Source organism: Mobula birostris, chromosome 31, assembly GCF_030028105.1.
Source record: "Mobula birostris isolate sMobBir1 chromosome 31, sMobBir1.hap1, whole genome shotgun sequence".
Taxonomy (NCBI): Eukaryota; Metazoa; Chordata; class Chondrichthyes; order Myliobatiformes; family Myliobatidae; genus Mobula; species Mobula birostris.
In genome coordinates, this window is record NC_092400.1 from 1870081 (window position 1) to 1890592 (window position 20512).

General features: G+C 41.2%; 1 protein-coding gene across 3 annotated transcripts in view; it reads left to right on the forward strand.

The window, feature by feature from the left end:
* LOC140190982 (apoptosis-inducing factor 3) overlaps positions 1–20512 on the forward strand; it is a 108383-nt gene that overhangs the window by 60360 nt on the left and 27511 nt on the right. For all 3 annotated transcript variants that reach the window (XM_072248008.1, XM_072248010.1, XM_072248009.1), the window contains 7 exons: positions 2069–2165; positions 6288–6400; positions 9069–9155; positions 10253–10344; positions 15139–15269; positions 18650–18765; positions 20172–20243. In XM_072248008.1, the coding sequence (XP_072104109.1) occupies positions 2069–2165; positions 6288–6400; positions 9069–9155; positions 10253–10344; positions 15139–15269; positions 18650–18765; positions 20172–20243 (708 nt within the window). The remainder of the gene's footprint in view (positions 1–2068; positions 2166–6287; positions 6401–9068; positions 9156–10252; positions 10345–15138; positions 15270–18649; positions 18766–20171; positions 20244–20512) is intronic.

Genomic DNA, 20512 nt, shown 5'->3' on the forward strand with positions numbered 1-20512 from the left:
ATCTCATCATGAATTTCAAGCGACTGCCTTGCTGAAGTCCATGTAGACGACATTTGCTGCCTTGCCTTCATCAACTTTCCTAGTAACTTCCTTGAAAAACTCTATACGGTTGGTTAGACATGACCTACCACACACAAAACCATGCTGGCTTCCCAAATCAATCCCTGTCTATCCAAATACTCAATACCAGACCTGCATCTCGGTTTTTTTGCACTACCTTACTTTCCATTTTTCTATTTTCTATTTATGATTTATAATTTAAATTTTTAATATTTACTATCGATTTGTAATCCAGGGAGCGGGAAGCGCAGAATCAAATATCACTGTGATTGTACATTCTAGTATCAATTGTTTGGCGACAATAAAGTATGAAGATATCTGGTCTCTTAGAATACCTTCCAATAACTTTCCTGTTACTGACGTCAGGATCACGGGCCTATAATTTTCTGGTTTATTCTTATTGCCTTTCTTAAACAGTAGAACCACATTAGCTATCCTCTAATCTGCTGGTACCTCATTGTCACTAAGAATGATTTAACTATCTCTGATCGGGCCCCTGGAATTTCTGCACTTGCCTCTCTCAGGGTTTGACGGGACACCTTGTCAGGCCCTGGGGATTTGTCCACTTTAATTTGCCTCAGGGCAGCAAACACCTCCTCCCCTGTGATCCATATAGGGTCTGTGGTCTTGCTGCTGTTTTGCCTCACCTCTATAACCTGTGTGTCCGTCTGCCAAATGCAAAAAATCCATTTAAGATCTACCCCATCACTTTTGACTCTACGCATAGACTGCCATTATTTTTGTTCTTAACATATCTGTAGAAGCCTTTAAGGTTCTCCTTCACCTTGTCTGTTAGAGCAACCTCAGGCCTTCATTTAGCCCTCCTGATTTCTTTCTTAAATGTTCTCTTGCATTTCTTATAGTGCTCAAGTACCTCATTTGTACCCCACAGCCACAAAGCCGGTCATCACTGCAGCCGGTCCGGGAGCCCGTTAGTTGCAGACCACGGCCTCAGTTCAGCAGAGAGACGAGTAAACCTTGCTGAGCAGCGAGCTGAACACTGGCCTATCCCTCACCTCCAGCCCTGACACCCAAACCTTTTCAATCTGGCCTGGTTCTTAAATTGGCCAAACAGCATGTTGTTCCTCACTCTTGGACCCTGGTCCTGTTGCCTTGATATGTTCTCGGGCCCATACTCAACCTTTCTAATTCAGCCCAGCACTTAAATTGGTCAATCCTCGACTTGTTTGTTGTTCTTGGGCCTGCCCCACCCCACCCCGCTTCGACTTTGCCTCATCTTGGCTCTGCCTCTTCAAATCGCCTCCAGGTCCGCTCCAGCAGCTAGTTCCCCGCTCTTGGGCACGAGCCCCGCTGCCTCAGTTTGGCTTGTAAATGCACACCGCAAGCGTCCTACACCTTCGAGACTTCAGTTCACACTGAAAAATTGACAGGTTGTACAGGCAGTTCAGAAGTTCGACTCCAATAAGGTAAATTGATGAAGTTAGAGCAGTGGAATGTAGTAGTTCATGGATCTTAGTGAGGTATTTGACAAGGTTCTTCATGGTAGGCTCAGGAGGCAGAGGATCCAGACAAACTCAGCCGTGTAGATTCAGAATTGGCTCGTCCACGGACGGCGTTGTCGGTGGAGCGTATTCTGCCTGCAGGTCGGTGACTACTGGTGTTCTGCAGGGATTTAAGAAACTCTTGGGCTATGTGGGATGGAAGTATTGGATTGATGCTGAAGTAGGTTAAAATGTCTGCACAACATCATGGACCGAAGCGCCCATACTGCTCTGTGTCTCCCCGAAACTCAGGCTCTTGAAGCCATGCGACATTCTTGTGTATCTTATTTGCACTCTATCAATCACGTGTCGGTGTGCGTGATGACAGAGAGAGAATTGTTGAGAATACTGATACCTATTTGCTTCCTGTGATAATGTAATCTCCTGCACCATCGTACCACTGATCTGCTTCTCTGCAGTGTGCAGCTATGATAGTGAACAAGTATGAAGAAACCCTTCTCTTTACAATACTCTCGTTGTTGTGACTTCTATCTTTTTGACCCCAGGCTCTCCAGTCGCAAAAACGGGTGAAATGGATGGCCAGGTGTTCGAATCTGAGTGACAACAGTTTCAGCAACACCAACGTGCTCATCATTGGGGCAGGTACATGGACAGTTCTCACGACAGGATAACACACATGTGAAACTGTGCCATACATTCGGCAAAGGAAAGTGATGTGGACTTTACCAAAAGGAAGAAATTGCATTTATATAAAACTTTCAGAGTGAATTTTTAAGAGGGAAATTGTATTTGAGTAATCTATTGGAATTCATTGTGGCTTTAACTAGTAGATTAAATAATGAAGAATCAATGGATATTTTGCATTTACAGTTTCAGAAGGCTTTCAATGTTGTGCCACTCAGGAGGTTGGTCAGCAAGATCCCAGCAAGTGGAGTTGGGGGTGATGTGTTGACATGATCATAGCAATAGATAGAGAATTAGTTAACACACAAAAAGCAAAGAGTGGGAATAAATAGATTCAGGTTGAATTGGCAGGTGGTGGCTAGGATACAGCAAGAATGGATGTTTAGGTTGAGGGAACTAAATGTTATATTTTCCAAGTTGAAAAGCTAGGTGGGATTTTGAATAATGAGGAGTATGTAAAGAAGTTTGAAGAGAATATAAACAAACTGAGTGAGTGAGCAAGAGAATGGCTGATGGAATATAACGTGGAAAAATGTGCTTTCTGTGGAATTTATATGCACAGGAAGCAGAACATTTTTGAAGTAGGTGACTGATTAATAAATGTTGCTGTTCAATGTGTCCATGAGACCATAAGATATAGGAGAAGAAGTAGGCCATTAAACTGGCTTGTTTTCTCTTGCATATACAAGAGTGGAAGGTGATCTCATTGAAAGTCTCAAAATGTTTACATGGTTCAGCTGGCTAGATGTAGGGAAGGTATTTCCACTTGCTGAGAAGTTTAGGTCCAGGCTTCAGAGTTTCAGAATAATGGGTAGACCATTTTGGACTGGGAAGAGGTCGGAGGGAAATCTTGGGAATTCTTTTTGCCTGTGTTTATTGTACATAATTTGTTTTGAAGTGTATTAAAATGAGGTGAATGAAAACAGGATGGAGAAAGATCGAGAAAAATAAAGCTATGAGTTACCAAACATTGTAAATGTAAGAAATCTGAAATACAGACAGAAAGTGGTAAAAGTATTCAGCATCAATGGAAAGGCAAAATTGAAAATGACCATTGGAATAGCAAGACTCAAGCAGAATTGTGCAGAAAATAGCCCCGATAAATAGATGGGAGGGCTTGAGCAACTGGATAGCCTCATCCTGCTCCTATTTTTGTTTTTGCATTGTTGTTACGTTACCAGGGTCCCAAGGGCTAGACAATGAAATATTATAAACACAGGCTTGACAGATTGCACACTCAAGGGGGTATTTTAACACCAAGCTTCTTTTGTTTGTTTACCACATCTTCAAAGTAATCCGAAAAGGTAAAGGCAGATTGACTTTATTTTAAGAATCTTTAAAGAAATTGGTCAGGTAGATAAAAGATTTTATTCCCATCTGATGAAAGGGACATTGCTTAAAATACTAATCATGTCTTTCAAAAGGAAGTTTCTAATCAAATTTTTACACAAAGGGTGATGGAGGTGTGTGCAAAAAGTCAAAGATACTTGCTCAGTAAATAATTCAAAATTGCACATCAATTGGATTTTGCTCAATAATGTTGTAAAAGGATTTTGAACTAAGGTGTTGGAGCCCCTATCCTTTTTATCTTTAGCCTGCAAAAGGACCTAAGAATGTAGTACTTATTTGACTAAATTCCACTCTGTATACTGAGTGGAATTTCAAATTAAAACGGAGGATTCAGATTGGGTAATATTTGTGGAGAGAGAAACAGTAGAAATTTTAGAGCAATGACTTCTCAGAGGTACTGGGATTCAAATGCGTTTATTTTGCAAAGGAGAGGGAGGAGTGGTGAGAAAAAAAGGATTCACTTATATGGTGAAGATCAAGAAAACCTAAATGGCAGACATAACATGAGCTGTTTGAGGAGGAGGTGAAGGTATGTTAATCGCTGATAACTTGTCTTGAGGGTTATAAAAAAATGAGGTGAATAAAAGCAGGAGTGAGAAAAATAAAGCTATGAAGTGCCAAACAGTGTTGATGCAGAAAATCTAAAATAAAATCAGAGACTGCTAGAAATATTCAGTAGGTAAACTTAACATCCATAGAATGGCAAAAAAAAAACAAAGACGACCCAGTAAACTCTATTGATTTGGTAAGGATTACTGTAAACTTCCTATTATTTGTCATTTTGCTCTTCATCCCACTCTAAGTCTGACCTCTCTGCCTTTGGCCACTTGCACTGTTTCAGTAAAATGCCGCATAAACATCTCATCTTTCAACTTGATACAGTACAGCTCTCAAGACTTGCCATTGCATTGGACAGTTTCAGGCATCTAGCTTTACAGACCATAGCAAAAGTGGACATTTCTTATTACTGATCATCAACTTGAACATTAATGTTCTTCTCATGTTCTTCAGGTGCTATCTGACCTGCTGAGGATTTCAGTCATTTTTTGCACTTCGTGAAGATTTCTGTTGTTGGTGTTTTGCTTCCTCAGTGTAATTCCAGCATTATGTGTTTTATTATCTGATTTTTTCCACTCTCCTCATTTTTCATTCATTTCCTATTTGCTTCTCTTTAAGATGGATCATTTGTATTTAACAAACCTTCACCATTCTCTATGAAGTGGGCACCATCAATGTTTATCTTTGGCTCCCTCCTGGCTTCCTCTTTCACAAAAATCCTGCTATTCTCTCCACTCTCTCTTCCTTCTCTGCAAGTTAGAACACGTTGATCTTTACCTTTCCTTGGCTTCAATAAGGAGTCATCAACTTGAAAAGTTAACTGTTTTTCTCTTCACAGGCGCTGCCTGATTTGCTGAGTTTCTTTCTGCATTTGTTATTTTTTTGATTTCTGTTTAGCAAGTGCCATTTTAAAAAATTGAAATCTGTCACTGTTCTCACCTGTCTGATGTTCTCAATCTGTGTAGGCACAATAGCTTTCAAAAGCCCACAATTATCTGAAAATTGTGTGCTTTGTCACATACCCCGTGACGGGTTAAAGAACCAGCAGAAATAGAAAACACTTTGGAGTCTGGTATTGCTATTAATTAATACTATTTATTAGTAACTACACAATACAGTTATATAAAATTAGATATATCAAACAGGTTAGCAATGATTATATGTATATATGGAAATATATGAAAACCAAGCTTCTTCAAGCCTAGGGGTAAATAGATACAGTCTTACGGTGATGAGTAAAGTTCAGTTCAGTTCGTGGTATTGAGTTGAGTAGTGGTGGAGAGAGAGAGAGAGAGAGGTTTGAGTCTTCAGGTGAGCTAATGCCATCGATCTTCCTGTTGTCCTCCAAAATCCTTTAGAAGTCACTGAATATGACCACAATCAAGGGGACCGTTCTTCTGTGGTGGAATTATCAACCCAGGTGAGGGTTGGACACACTAATAACTCCCCACCGGTCACACTCTGTTCACACTGCAAGAGCCACTGATCGATCCGCCTGATTGATCCTCCAAAACCCACCTTTCTGTGGGCACAACAAAGCTCATCCAGTGTCCAAAACCATGTGTCTGTGAGTCTATCAGCTGACCTATTTATCTCACCATGCTGACCACCAGCTGTCCATCAAGTGGCTCCTCGCCTCTCTCTGTGTAAGAACACAGAAGCTGGCAGTGTCCTTGCAAAAGTGTAAACACGCTGCAGAGGGACCATAACAACATCTCAAAACAGTCTTTGCCTCTCTCTCTCAATAACAAGGTGCTTGTGTTGAACAACTCTCTCTCTCTCTCTCTCTCTCTCTCTCTTTTTAAAAGCACTGTTCACAGGGATAAGTCAGGATCCCGTCACAGCTTGAGTTTCTATCTGAGCATCTTCCTCTCTCCATGACCTATTAATGGTAGCTCCATCTTCTGCTATCTGGGGTGCAAGTGCTGCCATTCTGTCCCTGAACTCTGCCACTTTACTTCTCTCTGCTTGGAGAAAAACATGAAAACATACTTTTTCCAATATTCTTATTTTAGCTTTAGTGTAGGTGCAATAGTTTGATTTTCTAATGTCTCCTTCATTGGTTTGGTAACAATTTGTCAATTTGTCTGTTTGGGACATTTATCATCTTAAAGTTGAACTCTATTGTAAGTAGAAATTGTGTTTGTTTTGATAATAACTCATTCACTGCAGGTCCAGCTGGATTGGTCTGTGCAGAAACACTGAGGCAGGAAGGCTTTACTGAGCGGATTGTAATGTGCACGATGGAGACACACCTGCCCTACGACAGGCCTAAACTAAGTAAGGTTTGTATCTGTATCTAAAAGCAACAATCCATAACCTTGACCTAATATAACATATATAGTCAATAACGAACATAACAACTTTTATTTGGAGATGCTGATCTGCATTGGGAAGACAGTGTTCCTAAATAACCTTCTGATCAGTTTCCTGGAAGAAAAAGTGTTCATGGAAAGTCTGCAGTGCTTATTCACCAGGATCATATTGGATTAAAAGTTTTACATTATATTAAATTGTAAATTTGCTAAGTATTGCCACAAGTTTGAAAAACTGGTGTGTGATCTGATCAAACTATTTAAAATTCTAAACCAATTTAGAAGGTAGATTCAGAAAAAAAATATTGGAAATTTGGAACAAAATGCCAAAATCTTAAAATCAGGTCTTGGCATTTGAGAAGGAATCCAGGAAATGCTGTTTTTCACATGAAAGGCAGTGGAAACCATGAGCAACTCCTTCATAGGAAGCCTGTGGCTCCAGGAATAACTAGAAAATGAGCTTGAAAATGAGCTGTGGTCAACTTTTGTTCGGTAAGGCTATCATGGGATATGGGGCAAAGGCAGGTAAATGGGCAAGGCATAAAACAGCCATCATTTCTTTGAATGGCAAAAAAACCAAGCTAAGGAGGTTGAATGGCCAGTGAATGACCAGCATAAGCCAGCAGCAAACAGCATCTCATTGTGTTCAGTTGTAATCTGGAGTACTTACAGAGTTTTGACTTGGCTTTAATTGCAGCCCTGCCAGTTGCTTTTAAAATACCTTGTGAGCACAGTTCATCCATTTTTCTTTTTCGTTTTTTGTCTTCAGAAGATGGAGATCTTTGACAGGTAGGCTTACTGCTGCAGTCTATGCGTGGAGCCATTCCTCGTGCATTTACCCACACGATGAACATCAACAGACTCTGGTTCCTTCAGTAGCATCAGGATCTGTGTTAGCACACAGGATGGGTTATATTATCTCTAGGCTATGGTGTTAAACAAGCAGCCAATATCAAATTTGTACACCATGCTCAACTTTTCTTTTTTCATTCTAATCAAAAGAAAATTACACCTATCAAAATTGAGCAGTTGATTTGTTATCACCAATTGCACTCAGTTGTCCATGGTCTTTCAAATGGGTATCATCTTCTGGTGTGGGAAGCTGAGAAACCTGGCTAACTTGTTTGTAGTGTGGATAGTCAGAGGCTTTTCCCCAGGACTGAAATGGCTAGCATGAGAGGGCATAGTTTTAAGGTGCTTGGAAGTAGGTACAGAGGAGATGTCAGGGGTAAGTTTTTTACGCAGAGAGTGGTGAGTGCGTGAAATGGGCTGCCAGCGGTGGTCCTGGAGGCGGAAACGATAGGGTCTCTTAAGAGACTCCTGGATGGCTACATGGAGCTTAGAAAAATAGAGGGCTATGGGTAAAGCCTAGGTAGTTCTAAAGTAGGGACATGTTCGGCACAGCTTTGTGGGCCGAATGGCCTGTATTGTGTCTGTCATCCTGACGAAGGGTTCCGGCCCGAAACGTTGACTGATCGTTTCCATGGATGCTGCCCGACCTGCTGAGTTCCTCCAGCGTGTTGTGAGTGTTGCTTTGACCCCAGCATCTGCAGAGTATTTTATATTGTGCTGTATGTTTTCTATGTTTCTATTTTTCCATATTGATCTAAATTGCCGAGGCTAGGGCCTGGTCCTATGTTCCTCATGCTGGCTAAGGTCAGCTTGGTAAGGGAGTTCAAGTGCTCTTGTGAGAACTATCTGCCTGGCTGAATCTAATTTGTAGTCCAAAAGCATATTTGAAAACAAAGCATCCTGAAGCATCCTGGAGGCAGCGATGCATGGGAACAGTTTGGGGCAGCACAGTAGTGTAGTGGTTAGCATGGTGCTTTACAGTACACGTGACGTGGGTTCAATTCCCACCACTGCCTGTAAGGAGTTTGTATGTTCTCTCTGTGACCAAGCGGGGTTCTCTCCGGTTCTCTGGATTCCTCCCATAGTCCAAAGATGTACCAGCTGGTAGGCTCATCACTGACCCGTGATTAGGCAAAGATTAAGTCAGAGGATTGCTGGGTGGCGTGACTTGAAGGGCCGGAAGAGCCTAGTACTTGTTGTATCTCAATAAATAAATAGACAGCTTGGGTTGTCAACCCTTGTCCTATTTTTGGCTTCTGGAAAATCGAAAACCAGTTTTATGTAACTGTAGCTGATCTGCCTCCTTTCATTTTCATCACTGACAGCAGTCAGAATCTCCTCCAGCTTCCTGGTCTGACTTGCATTTATGTCTGAGAATTAACCTCAACCGTAGTTGCATTGAGACTTTTTAGAAAATTTCATTTCAAGCTGTATGGTATCAAGTCAATCTCTTGAAACACTTCCATTCTTGTGAATTTGTTGCCACACTCCGCGATGGAGAATCAGGGACAGCGTGGAATTTACAAATCAGGAAACCGTGCAGCTTGGAGGAAAATTGTAGCTACTGAACCATCTCCCTTTTCTGTCAAGGTGGGTGAGGTTACCCATTCAGTGTAGGGAGGGTGTGTTTTGTTGAATATAAATGCAACATGTGTCCCTGGGTTTATCCTGTGCATCTAGTTTTAATAAAAGCTGTCAGCCTATGGAAGGTAAGGTTGACAGAGTAGCAAGCCCTGTATGATTACAATTTCCTCGTGATATTCATCGTTGGTCCTTGTGTTTACAGTCCCTTGAATGCCAGGCTGAGCAGATCACTCTCCGCTCCAGAGAATTCTTATCACAGTATGACATTGAGGTGCAAACAGGAAGGGAGGTAAGAGATCAATGTAGCTGTTTTGTGCTAACATAATGCCCAACCTTCCTGCATCTTTCAGACACATCTTGCATCCCTTTTTGCAGTACGTATTTCAATTTCTTTTAGTCTCACTGCAACTCACAATATGATCTTCCATTCTCCATCCACATTATAAAGTCTATCCATAAAAATCATTCTTGTACATTTCCCTTCATCTTTATAAATATCATTATGTTTTCCACCCACCTGCTATTAAAAACTCCCTGTCCACAAATGAACGCCCAGTACATTCTCCACCTATGATACAGCTTGAAGTCAAATTGTACATCCTGATTATAAAAATCCCAGTTAAGTCCAATATATTCATTATAACTCTAGTAATACCATTTTTTCATAATTCACATACTTTCTCCTGATATCTCAAGTGATTCACCTGCCTCTTTATAAATCCCAGAAGCATTCCCACTTAAGATATATTTAGTTTTGATTTTTACCTCTGTGAATAAAGTCACCCTTGTTACAACAATGATACAGCAAAATGAATCAGCCTGAATTTAACCCTTAGTGATCCAGCCTCAGAGTAACCAAACAATAAATGTTTTCAGAATGCTCCCATTGAGCCAACCAATAAAATGCCCAATTATGTTATAATTTCCATACCTTGTAAATATATCTCAGTAATATTCCTTCCTGGCACATAACCTCTAATACCTACAAACTTATTATAACACCACTGTAACATTTAACCACTTAGTTCTAATACTTGACTGTTACTGTCCCCTCAGCTCAGTCTTCTATAATGTATCATTTATTTTCCTCAGTTTTCACTAAATCTCCCTTGATAATGTTGAAACACTACTGGTGATCAGCTCCAGGGGCTCTCTTTAATTCCCAGCATGGCCAGTCTTCCCATGTGAACCAAGCTGTTTGACAGAAGCAACCTCATAACCAATTCAGATTTTGTCCTGACATACTTCTGCACATGTGGAAATATTATGATGTGTGGAATTATAGGCTGTGCACATTCTGTGAGGAAAAGTGTTGCTATACATGAGAGAATATTTCTTACTGTGACCGTGTGCATCAGAATGACCTTTAATGCTCCTTTATTTCAGGTGGTCTCGGTGGATGTGAAGAATAAGGTGGTCCACTTTAAGGATGGCCTCAAGATGGAGTACAACAAATTGCTGATCGCAACAGGGAGCAGGTAAGCAGCGGTTAGGTTTGCATCATTTTAATTTCACATGAAACCAGAGATTAGTGGTGATGGGGGGTGAGCTAGGTAGTGGGGAGAATGATTGTAGAAGTCCAGTATAACACATTCCCAGACTCACTGGTATTGGCATAACTCCGCCCATAATACTGGGTTACCCTGACGGTACGAATGCATGTCCTTCATACTGTTCTGAAGGCCATTGCCTCAGTTTGACAGAACTATAAATCAGACTCCCACTACCCTACTTAACAGAATATTGAAGATTTTGTGGCATTATAAAGGGAGGAATAACAAATTCTTTGCTGTCATATAGCACCACAAAATATAGATTCAGCGGTTTCAAAAGATGTATGCTGTGTACAACCCTGAGATTCATCTTCCACACAGACAGCCACGAAACAGGAAGAACCATGGAACGCATTCAAAGAAAAAAGACGTCAAAACATCAACCCCTACCTTCCCCCTGGGTGCAAAAAAAATCATGCAAATGACAACAAAAGAAGAGTGCGAAACACAGCATATAAAACTCCAAATTAAAAGGTGTATTTCAGTTCAGCTCAGTGTTCCTTATCTGCAGGCCACCGCAATTCAAAATCGCCTAACACTAGCTGCAAAAAAATGAGTGACCAGGAAAACTAGAAACACATCATAACTTGTATTACAGTCCAATCCACAGACTGCATCGATTAAACCTTGCTCTGGCGCCATCCTCCGACAGCATCGAGGGAGAGAGAGGGATCATTCGAATGCAAGGATCTTTCCTCAGGAGCAGTGAGCAAGAGGGAGAGCGAGACTGTCACATGCAGACACCTTCCCCCAGCAGTCAGGAATGAGAGGCTGGTAGACGGCGCTGCACACTCATTCGCCCTCCACACCCTACTCAATTATTTCAATCTTCCTTGGCACTTTAGTTGACGAGATCAGTGAGAAATGGAGTCCATCATGGGCCTTGGCCCATCCCCAGGTTTCATAGCCTCCATGCTTGCAATTTTGCAGAACTGTCTCCGAGACAGCAAAGCACCAGATCGCTCAGTCAGCCCAAAAACTGGGGAGAGGAGAAGATGGCGGCGCAACGCAGTGCGCAGCGGCCACTCCAGTGATGAATATCTGTTATCTGTCAAGTAGGGTGTCGTGCACAATCCTGATTTGATGGAGACAGACGTGAGAGCACCGAGGAACATCTAGTGAAACTTCTGAAATGCCTGTTTTGCTGCCGCTGCTACTGTGTGATCCAGAATCTCCGGAGGGGAAGTCCCCGAGTCCTCGGCTTTGCTTGTTGCTCGGCAGCCGGGGCGGGGTCAAAGCGCTCGGCAGAGATGGTGCTCGGTGCCCGGTGCCGGAGGGATGGTCGGAGGCTCAAAGTTTTTGGACAGTCTCAAGAGTCGACTGTGGTTGGGTGCTTCCAGGGTGCTGCATCGGCAAGTGTGCGGCTCTGGAGGTTCCTGGCAGGGAGAGTTTTTCTTCCTTTTACCGTCTGCGTGAGATGATGGGCTACCGGGACTTTGAGACTTTTTTTTACCGTGCCCATGGTCTGCTCTTTATCAAATTACGGTATTGCTTTGCACTGTTGTAACTATATGCTATAATTATGTGGTTTTTGTCAGTTTTTAGTCTTGGCCTGTCCTGTGTTTCTGTGATATCATTCTGGAGGAACACTGTATCATTTTTTAATGCGTGCATTTCTAAATGACAATAAACGAGGACTGAGTGTCCTCATAATCTGAAAAAAAGCACAGTGTCAGAATGTAAATCCCAGGCTCCAACAGTAGCAGAATCACATATGAAATAAAAGGAAGATGCAAAAGAAGTGAAAGGAGTAGTGTTGTTCACTGGCACCCCATCTTCTTCTGGTGGACAAGGCATCTATATCATTGTTGTTTATTGGAAGATGGTTGTGAAAGATAACTGTAAAAAAAAAATCCCCAAATCTGTTGAAGAATTTTAAAACATTTCAGTCGGTTAAGGTGTGGTCCAACCTCTCTATCTCCTTCAGTAAATATGCTGCAAAACTACTTGGTTATGAAACGAGCAGGGGAATTGAGATATTTGCTTCTACATTAACTCAATTCTAGATATGTATATTGGTCTAAGTTATTTATACATCATAGTTATGAGAAATGGGTAAAAATAAATCCTAAATTAGTCCAATTATTTACCTTATGGTTGAAAGAGATTATGGAAGTGGGGTATAGTTTAATATAAAAGAGGATACCAAAAGTTTTTGCAGATATACAGTATAAACAATAAATGAGAGGAGAAAATGGACATCAGACCACTGGAAAATGATGCTCGAGAGGTAGTAATGGGGGACAAAGAAATGATGGATGAATTTAATAAGTATTTTGCATCAGTCTTCACTGTGGAAGACACTAGCAGTATGCCAGAAATTTGGGAGTGTCGGGAAGAAGTGAATGTGTTTATTACTAAGGAGAAGGTGGTTGAGAAGCTGAAAGTTCTGAGGGTAGAGACAGTAAGTCACCTGGATTAGAGGGATTACACCCTAGGATTCTGAAAGAGATAGCTGAAGAGACTGTGAAGGCACTATTAACGATCTTTCAATAATCACTTCATTCAGAAATGGTTTTGAAGGACTGGAAAATTGCAAATGTCACTCCATTCTTTAAGAAGGGTGGGGGCAGAAGAAAGGAAATTATAGGCGAGTTAGCCTGACTTCAGTGGTTGGGAAGATGTTGGAATCCATTTTTAAGGATGAAGTTTTGGGGTACTTGCAGGCACATGATAAAATAGAACAAAGTCAGTATGGTTTCCTTAAGGAAAAATCTTTCCAGACAAATTTGTTGGAATTCTTTGAGGAAATAACAGGCAGGATAGACAAAAGAGAGTCAGTAGGTATTGTTTACTTGGATTTTCATAAGGCCTTTGATAAGGTCCCGCTCATGAGGCTGCTAAACCAGATAAGAGCCCATGATATTAGAGGAAAAATACTAGTATGAATGGAAGATTGGTTGACTGGCAGAAGGCAAAGAGTGGGAATAAAGGGGGCTTTTTCTGGTTGGCTGATGATGACTGGAGCTTTTCCACAGAGGTAGGTGTTAGGATTGCTTCTTTTCATGTTATATGTTATTGACTTGGTTGAAATTTGTGACAGTATGAAGATAGATAAAGGGGCAGGTAGTGTTAAGGAAGTAGAGAGGCTACAGAAGGACTTAGACAGATTAGGAGAATGGGCAAAGAACTGGCAGATGGAATATAGTGTCAGGAAGTGTATGGTCATGCACTTGGTAGAAGGAATAAAGACATAGGCTATTTTATAAATGGGGAGAAAATTCAGTGGTGCAAAGGGACTTGAGAGTCCTTGTACAGGATTCCTTAAAGGTGAACTTGCAGGTTGAGTTGGTGGCAAGGAAGGCAAATACAATGTTAGCATTGATTTTGAGTGGACTAGAATATAAAAGTCCAATTAATAAGATCACTTTGTCTCTTTGTCCTACACGGTGACATTGCTTAGCTCTTTTTACACCCGTCCTCAATAATATCATTTATGCTCAGGAACTCTTGGCATATTCCATGTATGGTTCAAATGTCTGTGATGTCTCATTATTACTACTCTATTCCCTCGTATTCACACTTGATTATAGCCTTGCAGCATCCTTAGCTGCAACACAGAAGAAGAGATGAAGGGATCGACTTGGGGGTCCTTGTGCAGCATTCCCTAGAAGTTAATTTGTGGGTTGAGTCGGTGGTGAGGAATGCAAATGCCAGGTTAGCACTCATTTTAAGAAGACTAGATAGAATGTAAAAGCAAGGATGTAATGTTGAGGCTTTTTAAAGCTCTGGTGAGTGCTCTTAGAGTATTGTGAGTAGTTTTGGGCTCCTTACAATGTGCTGACTTTGGGAAGAATTCAAAGGAGGTTCACAAAAATGATTCTGGGATTGAAAGGCTTGTTGTATGAGGAGCACTTGATGGCTCTGGTCCTCTACTTACTGGAATTCAGAAGAAGGAGGGGCGACCTTATTGAAGCCTATCAAATGTTGAAAGGCCTTGATAGAGTGGATTTGGAAAGGATGTTTTCTATGGTGGGGAGTCTAAGACCAGAGGACACAGCCTCAGAATAGAGGGACGTCCATTTAGAATGGAGATGAGATGAAATTTCGTTAGCCAGAGAATGGTGAATCTGTGGAATTTATTGACATAGCCAGATGTGGAAGCCACTTCATTGGGTATATTTAAGGCAGAGGGTGATAGATTCTTAATTAGTCAGGGCATGAAGGGATACAGGGGGATGACAGGAGATTGGGGCTGAGAGGGAGATGGATCAGCCATGATGAAACTGCGGAGCAGGCTTGATGGGCCAAATGGCCTAATTCTGCTCCTGTAACTTATGGTCTTATACCAGACACGTTGTCCACGGAATATTTATATGTTCTTGTATACTGCCATTCAGTAAGGCAAGTAACAAATGACATCCATCATTGAAGCCAGACAACACTGAAATAAGTACAACTGTTGATATCCAAGGGTATCAGAATTCACATCACATAATACACATATTACACACTCACTTTATGGAGCATTTGAAATTTTAAACTAAGTGATACACATTGTTCAAAATGCTGCTGTTGTGTCCTAGAGAAATGATGCACATGGCTGATATTTTTAATCTCTTCTCAAGGATGAATGTACAAAAAGAGCCATTCATTTGTTATGCTTGATTGGTTGCCATTCATTCTTCAAATTGATCTGAGGGGAAGGGGAAAGACAAAAATGTCACTGGCCTCCCTTCGAAGGACTTCATTATGAGGATTTCATTTCTTGCATTTCAGGCCCAAAACACTCCAGTGCCAAGGAGCAGATTTAGAGAATGTCTATCAGCTCAGGACACCTGAGGATGCAAACTGCATTGCCAAGCTGGCCAGCGACAGGAACGCTGTCATAGTGGGAGCTTCTTTTATAGGTACACCTTACAGGACTTCCTTATGTCTCAACCTATGTCTATGAGGCTTCTCAGAATTAAATTCCATGGCTTAACTTTCTGATACTTGAGTAACATTTTCGAGCTCAGTACACGCAAGGTAAATACACAAGCCTCTTCAAATGTAATCATAATGACTGCATATGCTGGGTGTCTGAAATAAAATGTAAAAATGCAGAAGATACTTAGCAGATCACATGATGTCAACAGCCATGCTTCTCTACATTTTCTGTAAAAAAAAAATTGACTGGATCCTGCTTTTCAAGATAAAATACACCAGGTCTTGAGACAATGACATTCGTCACTTCAGCTCAGGAAGAACACAATTTAACATACTTTCCACATGCTCAGGTCTGCAAAGCATTCCCCATTTAGCAGATTAAATTCCTTCCATTCTGAGTCTTCAAACATTCCTTCTTGAAGTATAATGATAAAAGATCCTTACCCCTCTCTTGGGTCAAGTACATCAAAAATTTAGTACTGGTTCGTTTCCCAGCAAGTGTAGATATTCAGTTTCATTACCTCCATGTTTTGTACATTATGTGAATGCACATTAATCACAGCTGAGCATCCACTAATTAAACAAATACTTGACAAAAATTTAGCTATAATTCAGAATTGGTCTTCAATAAAAATTGACTGCTATTAGACTGCTGGGAATAATCATTGGCAGGAAACTTAAATCTACATGAATAATTTGACTGTGAGCAGCCAAATACTGGTTACATATGAATACATTTATGAATATAAGAACAGGGTAGGCCAGCTGGCTCCTTAAATCTGCTCCTCTTCTCCTTCTTAGCTGGGACATATACCACTGACAGCAGCTTACCAGAGGCCTCAGTCCTGGGCCAGGTTTCCAAATTGTCCCGAGGTGTTGCCCATCTTCGAGGATCCTTCCTCTCCCAGGGATGAGGTCTTCGGAGCTTCTGCTGGCACCGGGTTTTTATCAGATGGGGTTGCTAGTTCCTTCCACAACTAGGCTTGGGAATATCCATTGCGGAGCTCTAGCACTTAATAGTCGTTTTATCTGAATGTAACCACAGCTCTTAAATTCCATCCACCCACAGTAACCATTCAATTCCTTCTTATCAAGTATCTATATTTCAAAAAAACCTTCAAAGACTTTGTTTCCACCACCCTTCATACAGCAGAGTTCCAAAGGCTCAGAGCTCTCTGAGAAAAAAAATGAACCTTGTCTATCATAAATGGGCCACCCCTTATTTTTAAGCATTGATTCCGTGTTTTAGAACCGCAAGAGGAAACTTCCTCCCTACATCCATATTGCAAAACCCTTCTTAATATTATATATTTTGATCAAGTCACCTTGAGCACTTCTATTCTGCTGTGGATATACATCTAACCTGTTCAACCTTTTCTCAATAGACACCCCAACCATTCCAGGTTTTACTCTAACAAACCTTTGAAATGTTTCTGAAAAATGACCAAGCCCACTCGGATAGCTTTCGCAATGAATTGCTGGTCCTGTGTATTAACCTTTTCGAAGTTCATTTATTATCAAAGGGTGTATAAATTATACTACCTTCAGATTTGTTTCCTTACAGGCAAAGTAAGGAATCAAAAAAAAAAAGACCAATCCATCAGTGCCCACAGAGAAAGAGAAAAAAAAACACAAAACAAATCATGTAAACAATGGAAGCAACAACAACAGCGTCCAAGTTGCGTCCTTAGATCCAAATGCCTGGAGTAGGCCCAAAGCCTCGGTATTAAGTTCATCATGTTAGCGGAGCAAATCGCGCAAAGTTCACAGACGCGAAGCACAGCAGCTGGGGGCAAACTCACAGCCTCAGCATCGCAGAGTGAGAAGCCTCCAGTCTATCTGGGCCAGCGTTTTAAGTTGTCCAAAACTCGCACTAGGCCCTGGTGCTAATTGTTCTCGACCTCTCCAAATCAGCTCGGCGCCCAGAGCGATTCGACCTTGTCCGACTCTTGCCATCCTGCCTTTCCAGTCAATATGGGCTGGCGTTTAGACTGAACCTCACATTAGGACCCGTGCCTCGCTGCAGCGAGTCGCTCCTCGCCCATCAGGTCTCTTTGATGTAACCTTTTGTGAATTATGCACTAGAACACCCAAATCCCTCTGCATCTTAGAACTCCCAGTTGCTCCCCATCTTCCCATTTACAGAATATGTGTTTTTTTTCATTTGAACTGCTGAAATGGATAATTTTGCATTTTTCCCATTTTATGCTTCATTTGCCATATTTCTACCTACTTGTTTAGTCTATCAGTATCTCTTGTTGGCCTCTATGCTCTCTTCACAATATACATCTCTTTGTGTAATCAGCAAATTTAACAAGGAACCTTTGAAACTTTCATCCAAGTTAACTATATAACTTGTAAAAATTAGCTGAGGCACCAACACCAATCCCTGTAGCATGCCACTTGATGTATCATACCGACCAGAAAAATACCCATTCATGCCAGCTACTTCCTATCTGTCCATGTTAATGTGCCACCTCCAACACCACAATCTTTATATTTTCCACAAAAACCTTCAATTCAGCAACTTATGAAATACTTTCTGGAAATCTACATGCATTAGTTCCCTTTACTTCTTCAAGGGGGCTCAGTAAATTGATCAAATATAGTTTCCCTTTCACAGAACCTTGCTGACTTTACCTGACATAGGAGCAGAATTAGGCCATTTGGCCCATCAAGTCTGCTCCACCATTTCATCATGGCTCATCTATTTTTCCTCTCAGCCCCAGTCTCCTGCCTTCCCCTTGTATCCCATCATGCCCTGACCAATCAAGAATCTATCAACCTCTGCCTTAAATATACATAAAGATTTGGCCTCCATAGCTGCCTTTGGCAAGGAATCCCACAGATTCACCACTCTCTGGCTCAAGAAATTCCTCATCATCCCTGTTCTAAAAGGACGCCCCTCTATTCTGAGGCTGTGTCCTCTGGTCTTTGAGTCTCCCATCATAGGAAACATCCTCTCCATATCCACTCTATCAAGGACTTTCACCATTCTATAAGTTTCAATGAGGACACCCCTCATTCTTCTGAATTCCAGTGATACAGGAGTCCAAAACCAGGGGACCTAGATTTAGGTCAGAGGGCAAAGACTTAAAAGGAACCTGGGGAGCTATTTTTTTAAGGGTGGTGAGTGTATGGACTGAGTTGCCAGAGGAACTAGTTGAGGCAGGTACAGTGGTATAACTTAAGAAGCACTTTGATAGGTACATGGAGAGGTGGATCTTAGAGGGTTATGGGCCAGACACAAGGATTTGGGATTAGCTGGGTGGGTACTGACGTTTTGGGCTGAAGGGCCTGTATGTGCGTTGTGTTGCTCCATGACTAATGAGTATATTATGGTATGATTTGCTTTCTGCAGGCATGGAAGTAGCCGCGTACCTCACTGATAAAGCCCACTCTGTGTCTGTCATTGGCATTGAAAACATCCCTTTTAGGAAGGTGCTGGGAGAGAAGGTTGGACGATCCATAATGAAAGTAAGTGAGTGAAGGTTATGGAGATGTAAGGAGCTGACTTCTCCAACACAAGTGAACAAGACTGCATTTTTTGGAGAGACTTTTAATGTACTGGGACAGATGAAGTAACTGGTGAGATACAGCATTGAAAAGCATATTGATGGATTGGTCGAAAATGGATTTGGAATTAAAGTTATTCTCTGTTGTATGTTTTTATCATCCGAATTGAACTGAAGGGGCAACGACATAGCCTGTACTTGGTGGCAATAACATTGTCTGAATCAAGACAATTCAAGTTCAGCGTCAAGCGCTCAGGCAGCTCAGTGTAATACTCGAACAGTTCATTGCAATGATGAATAGTACTATTGTCAGAAGGAAATTAAAACCAGAACCTCTCTCCTAGGAAAGGATAAAACATCTCAATGGTTAGATTAGCCTTATTTGTCACATGTACGCACAGTGCTGTTTTGCGTCAATGACTACTAGTCTGAATATGTGCTGGGAGCACCTGCAAGTGTCGTCATGCTTCCTGTGCCCACAGTCACTCCTCAGGGTCAATATTTATATGTCTACCAAAATCCAGATTACCTAGCCTTTATCACAATACTATATTAAAATATTTAATGCAAATTGAACAAAATAATTCATGATCTGATGTGCCAAAAATACCCTGTCACAGAACACCTTAGAATTGTCTTAATGACCCATAAAAACACTTGCTGTTCTGAGGTTGGAAAAGGAACCCAAAGTGTATTTATTACCAAAGTATGTATGCAGTGTACAACCCTGAGCTTCTCTTCGCACAAACAGCCACGAAACAAAGTAAACATTGGAACTCGTTCAAAGAAAATCATCAAACCACTGACGCACAAAAATAGAACAAATTGTGGAAATGGCAAAAATGAGCGATAAAACACAGAATATAAAACATCAAACTACAAAGTCATCAAAACAGTCCCGTAATGTTCAGTTCAATCTAGCGCTGTGTTGTTTGTTAACTGCAGGCCGCAAAGCCAGTCTGCCCCGATTAAAATCGCACAAAATAGCAACAAGAAAGGAGTAACCAGAACCTAGAAATACATTATAACAAGAACTACAGGGTCCAAGCTGCATAAATAGTAACATCCTTCCTTTCACTCTACCAAATAACTGTCTCAGAATGCAGAGAATAATGTTTAATGGTGCACATAGTCTTACAGCTGTCATCAAGTTGGTTAAAAATTAACCTGCATGTAAAATCTCTAGCCAACATATTGCCTAAGGTGGCCAACAGTGAATATTTTCAAATGGAATGTTTTAGACTCTTTCTGAATCTAATAGAAAATCATCTTTATGGTCCTCCAACAATTTGTGTGCCTGGATTGTCTACCTAAATTACAACCCACTAAAATTAAGTGACGATTGATCATTTTCTTTTCTATATTTAGATGTTTGAGACCAATCGGGTGAAATTCTATCTACAGAATGAGGTCTCAGAGCTGCGTGGTCAGGATGGAAAGGTACAAAAGCATTTGTATGCAGGTTCTCTGAATATTTTCTTTTTCATTCATGTCTTTTCAGTTATAATTAACTCTACTTTGTATTGCAATCATGGGTCAGATAAGGGTTTGATCTTTGGGTGGACAAGGAACGTATTGGACATGAGACTGCATCCCCAGTCTTGGCAGGGCAGTGGTTATATCAGCTTAGCATTATGGAAAGAAGCAGAGAACGCCTGACATTAAAGGAAGAAGCAATTATGAATCAGATGTCTGAGGTGCAACAGGAG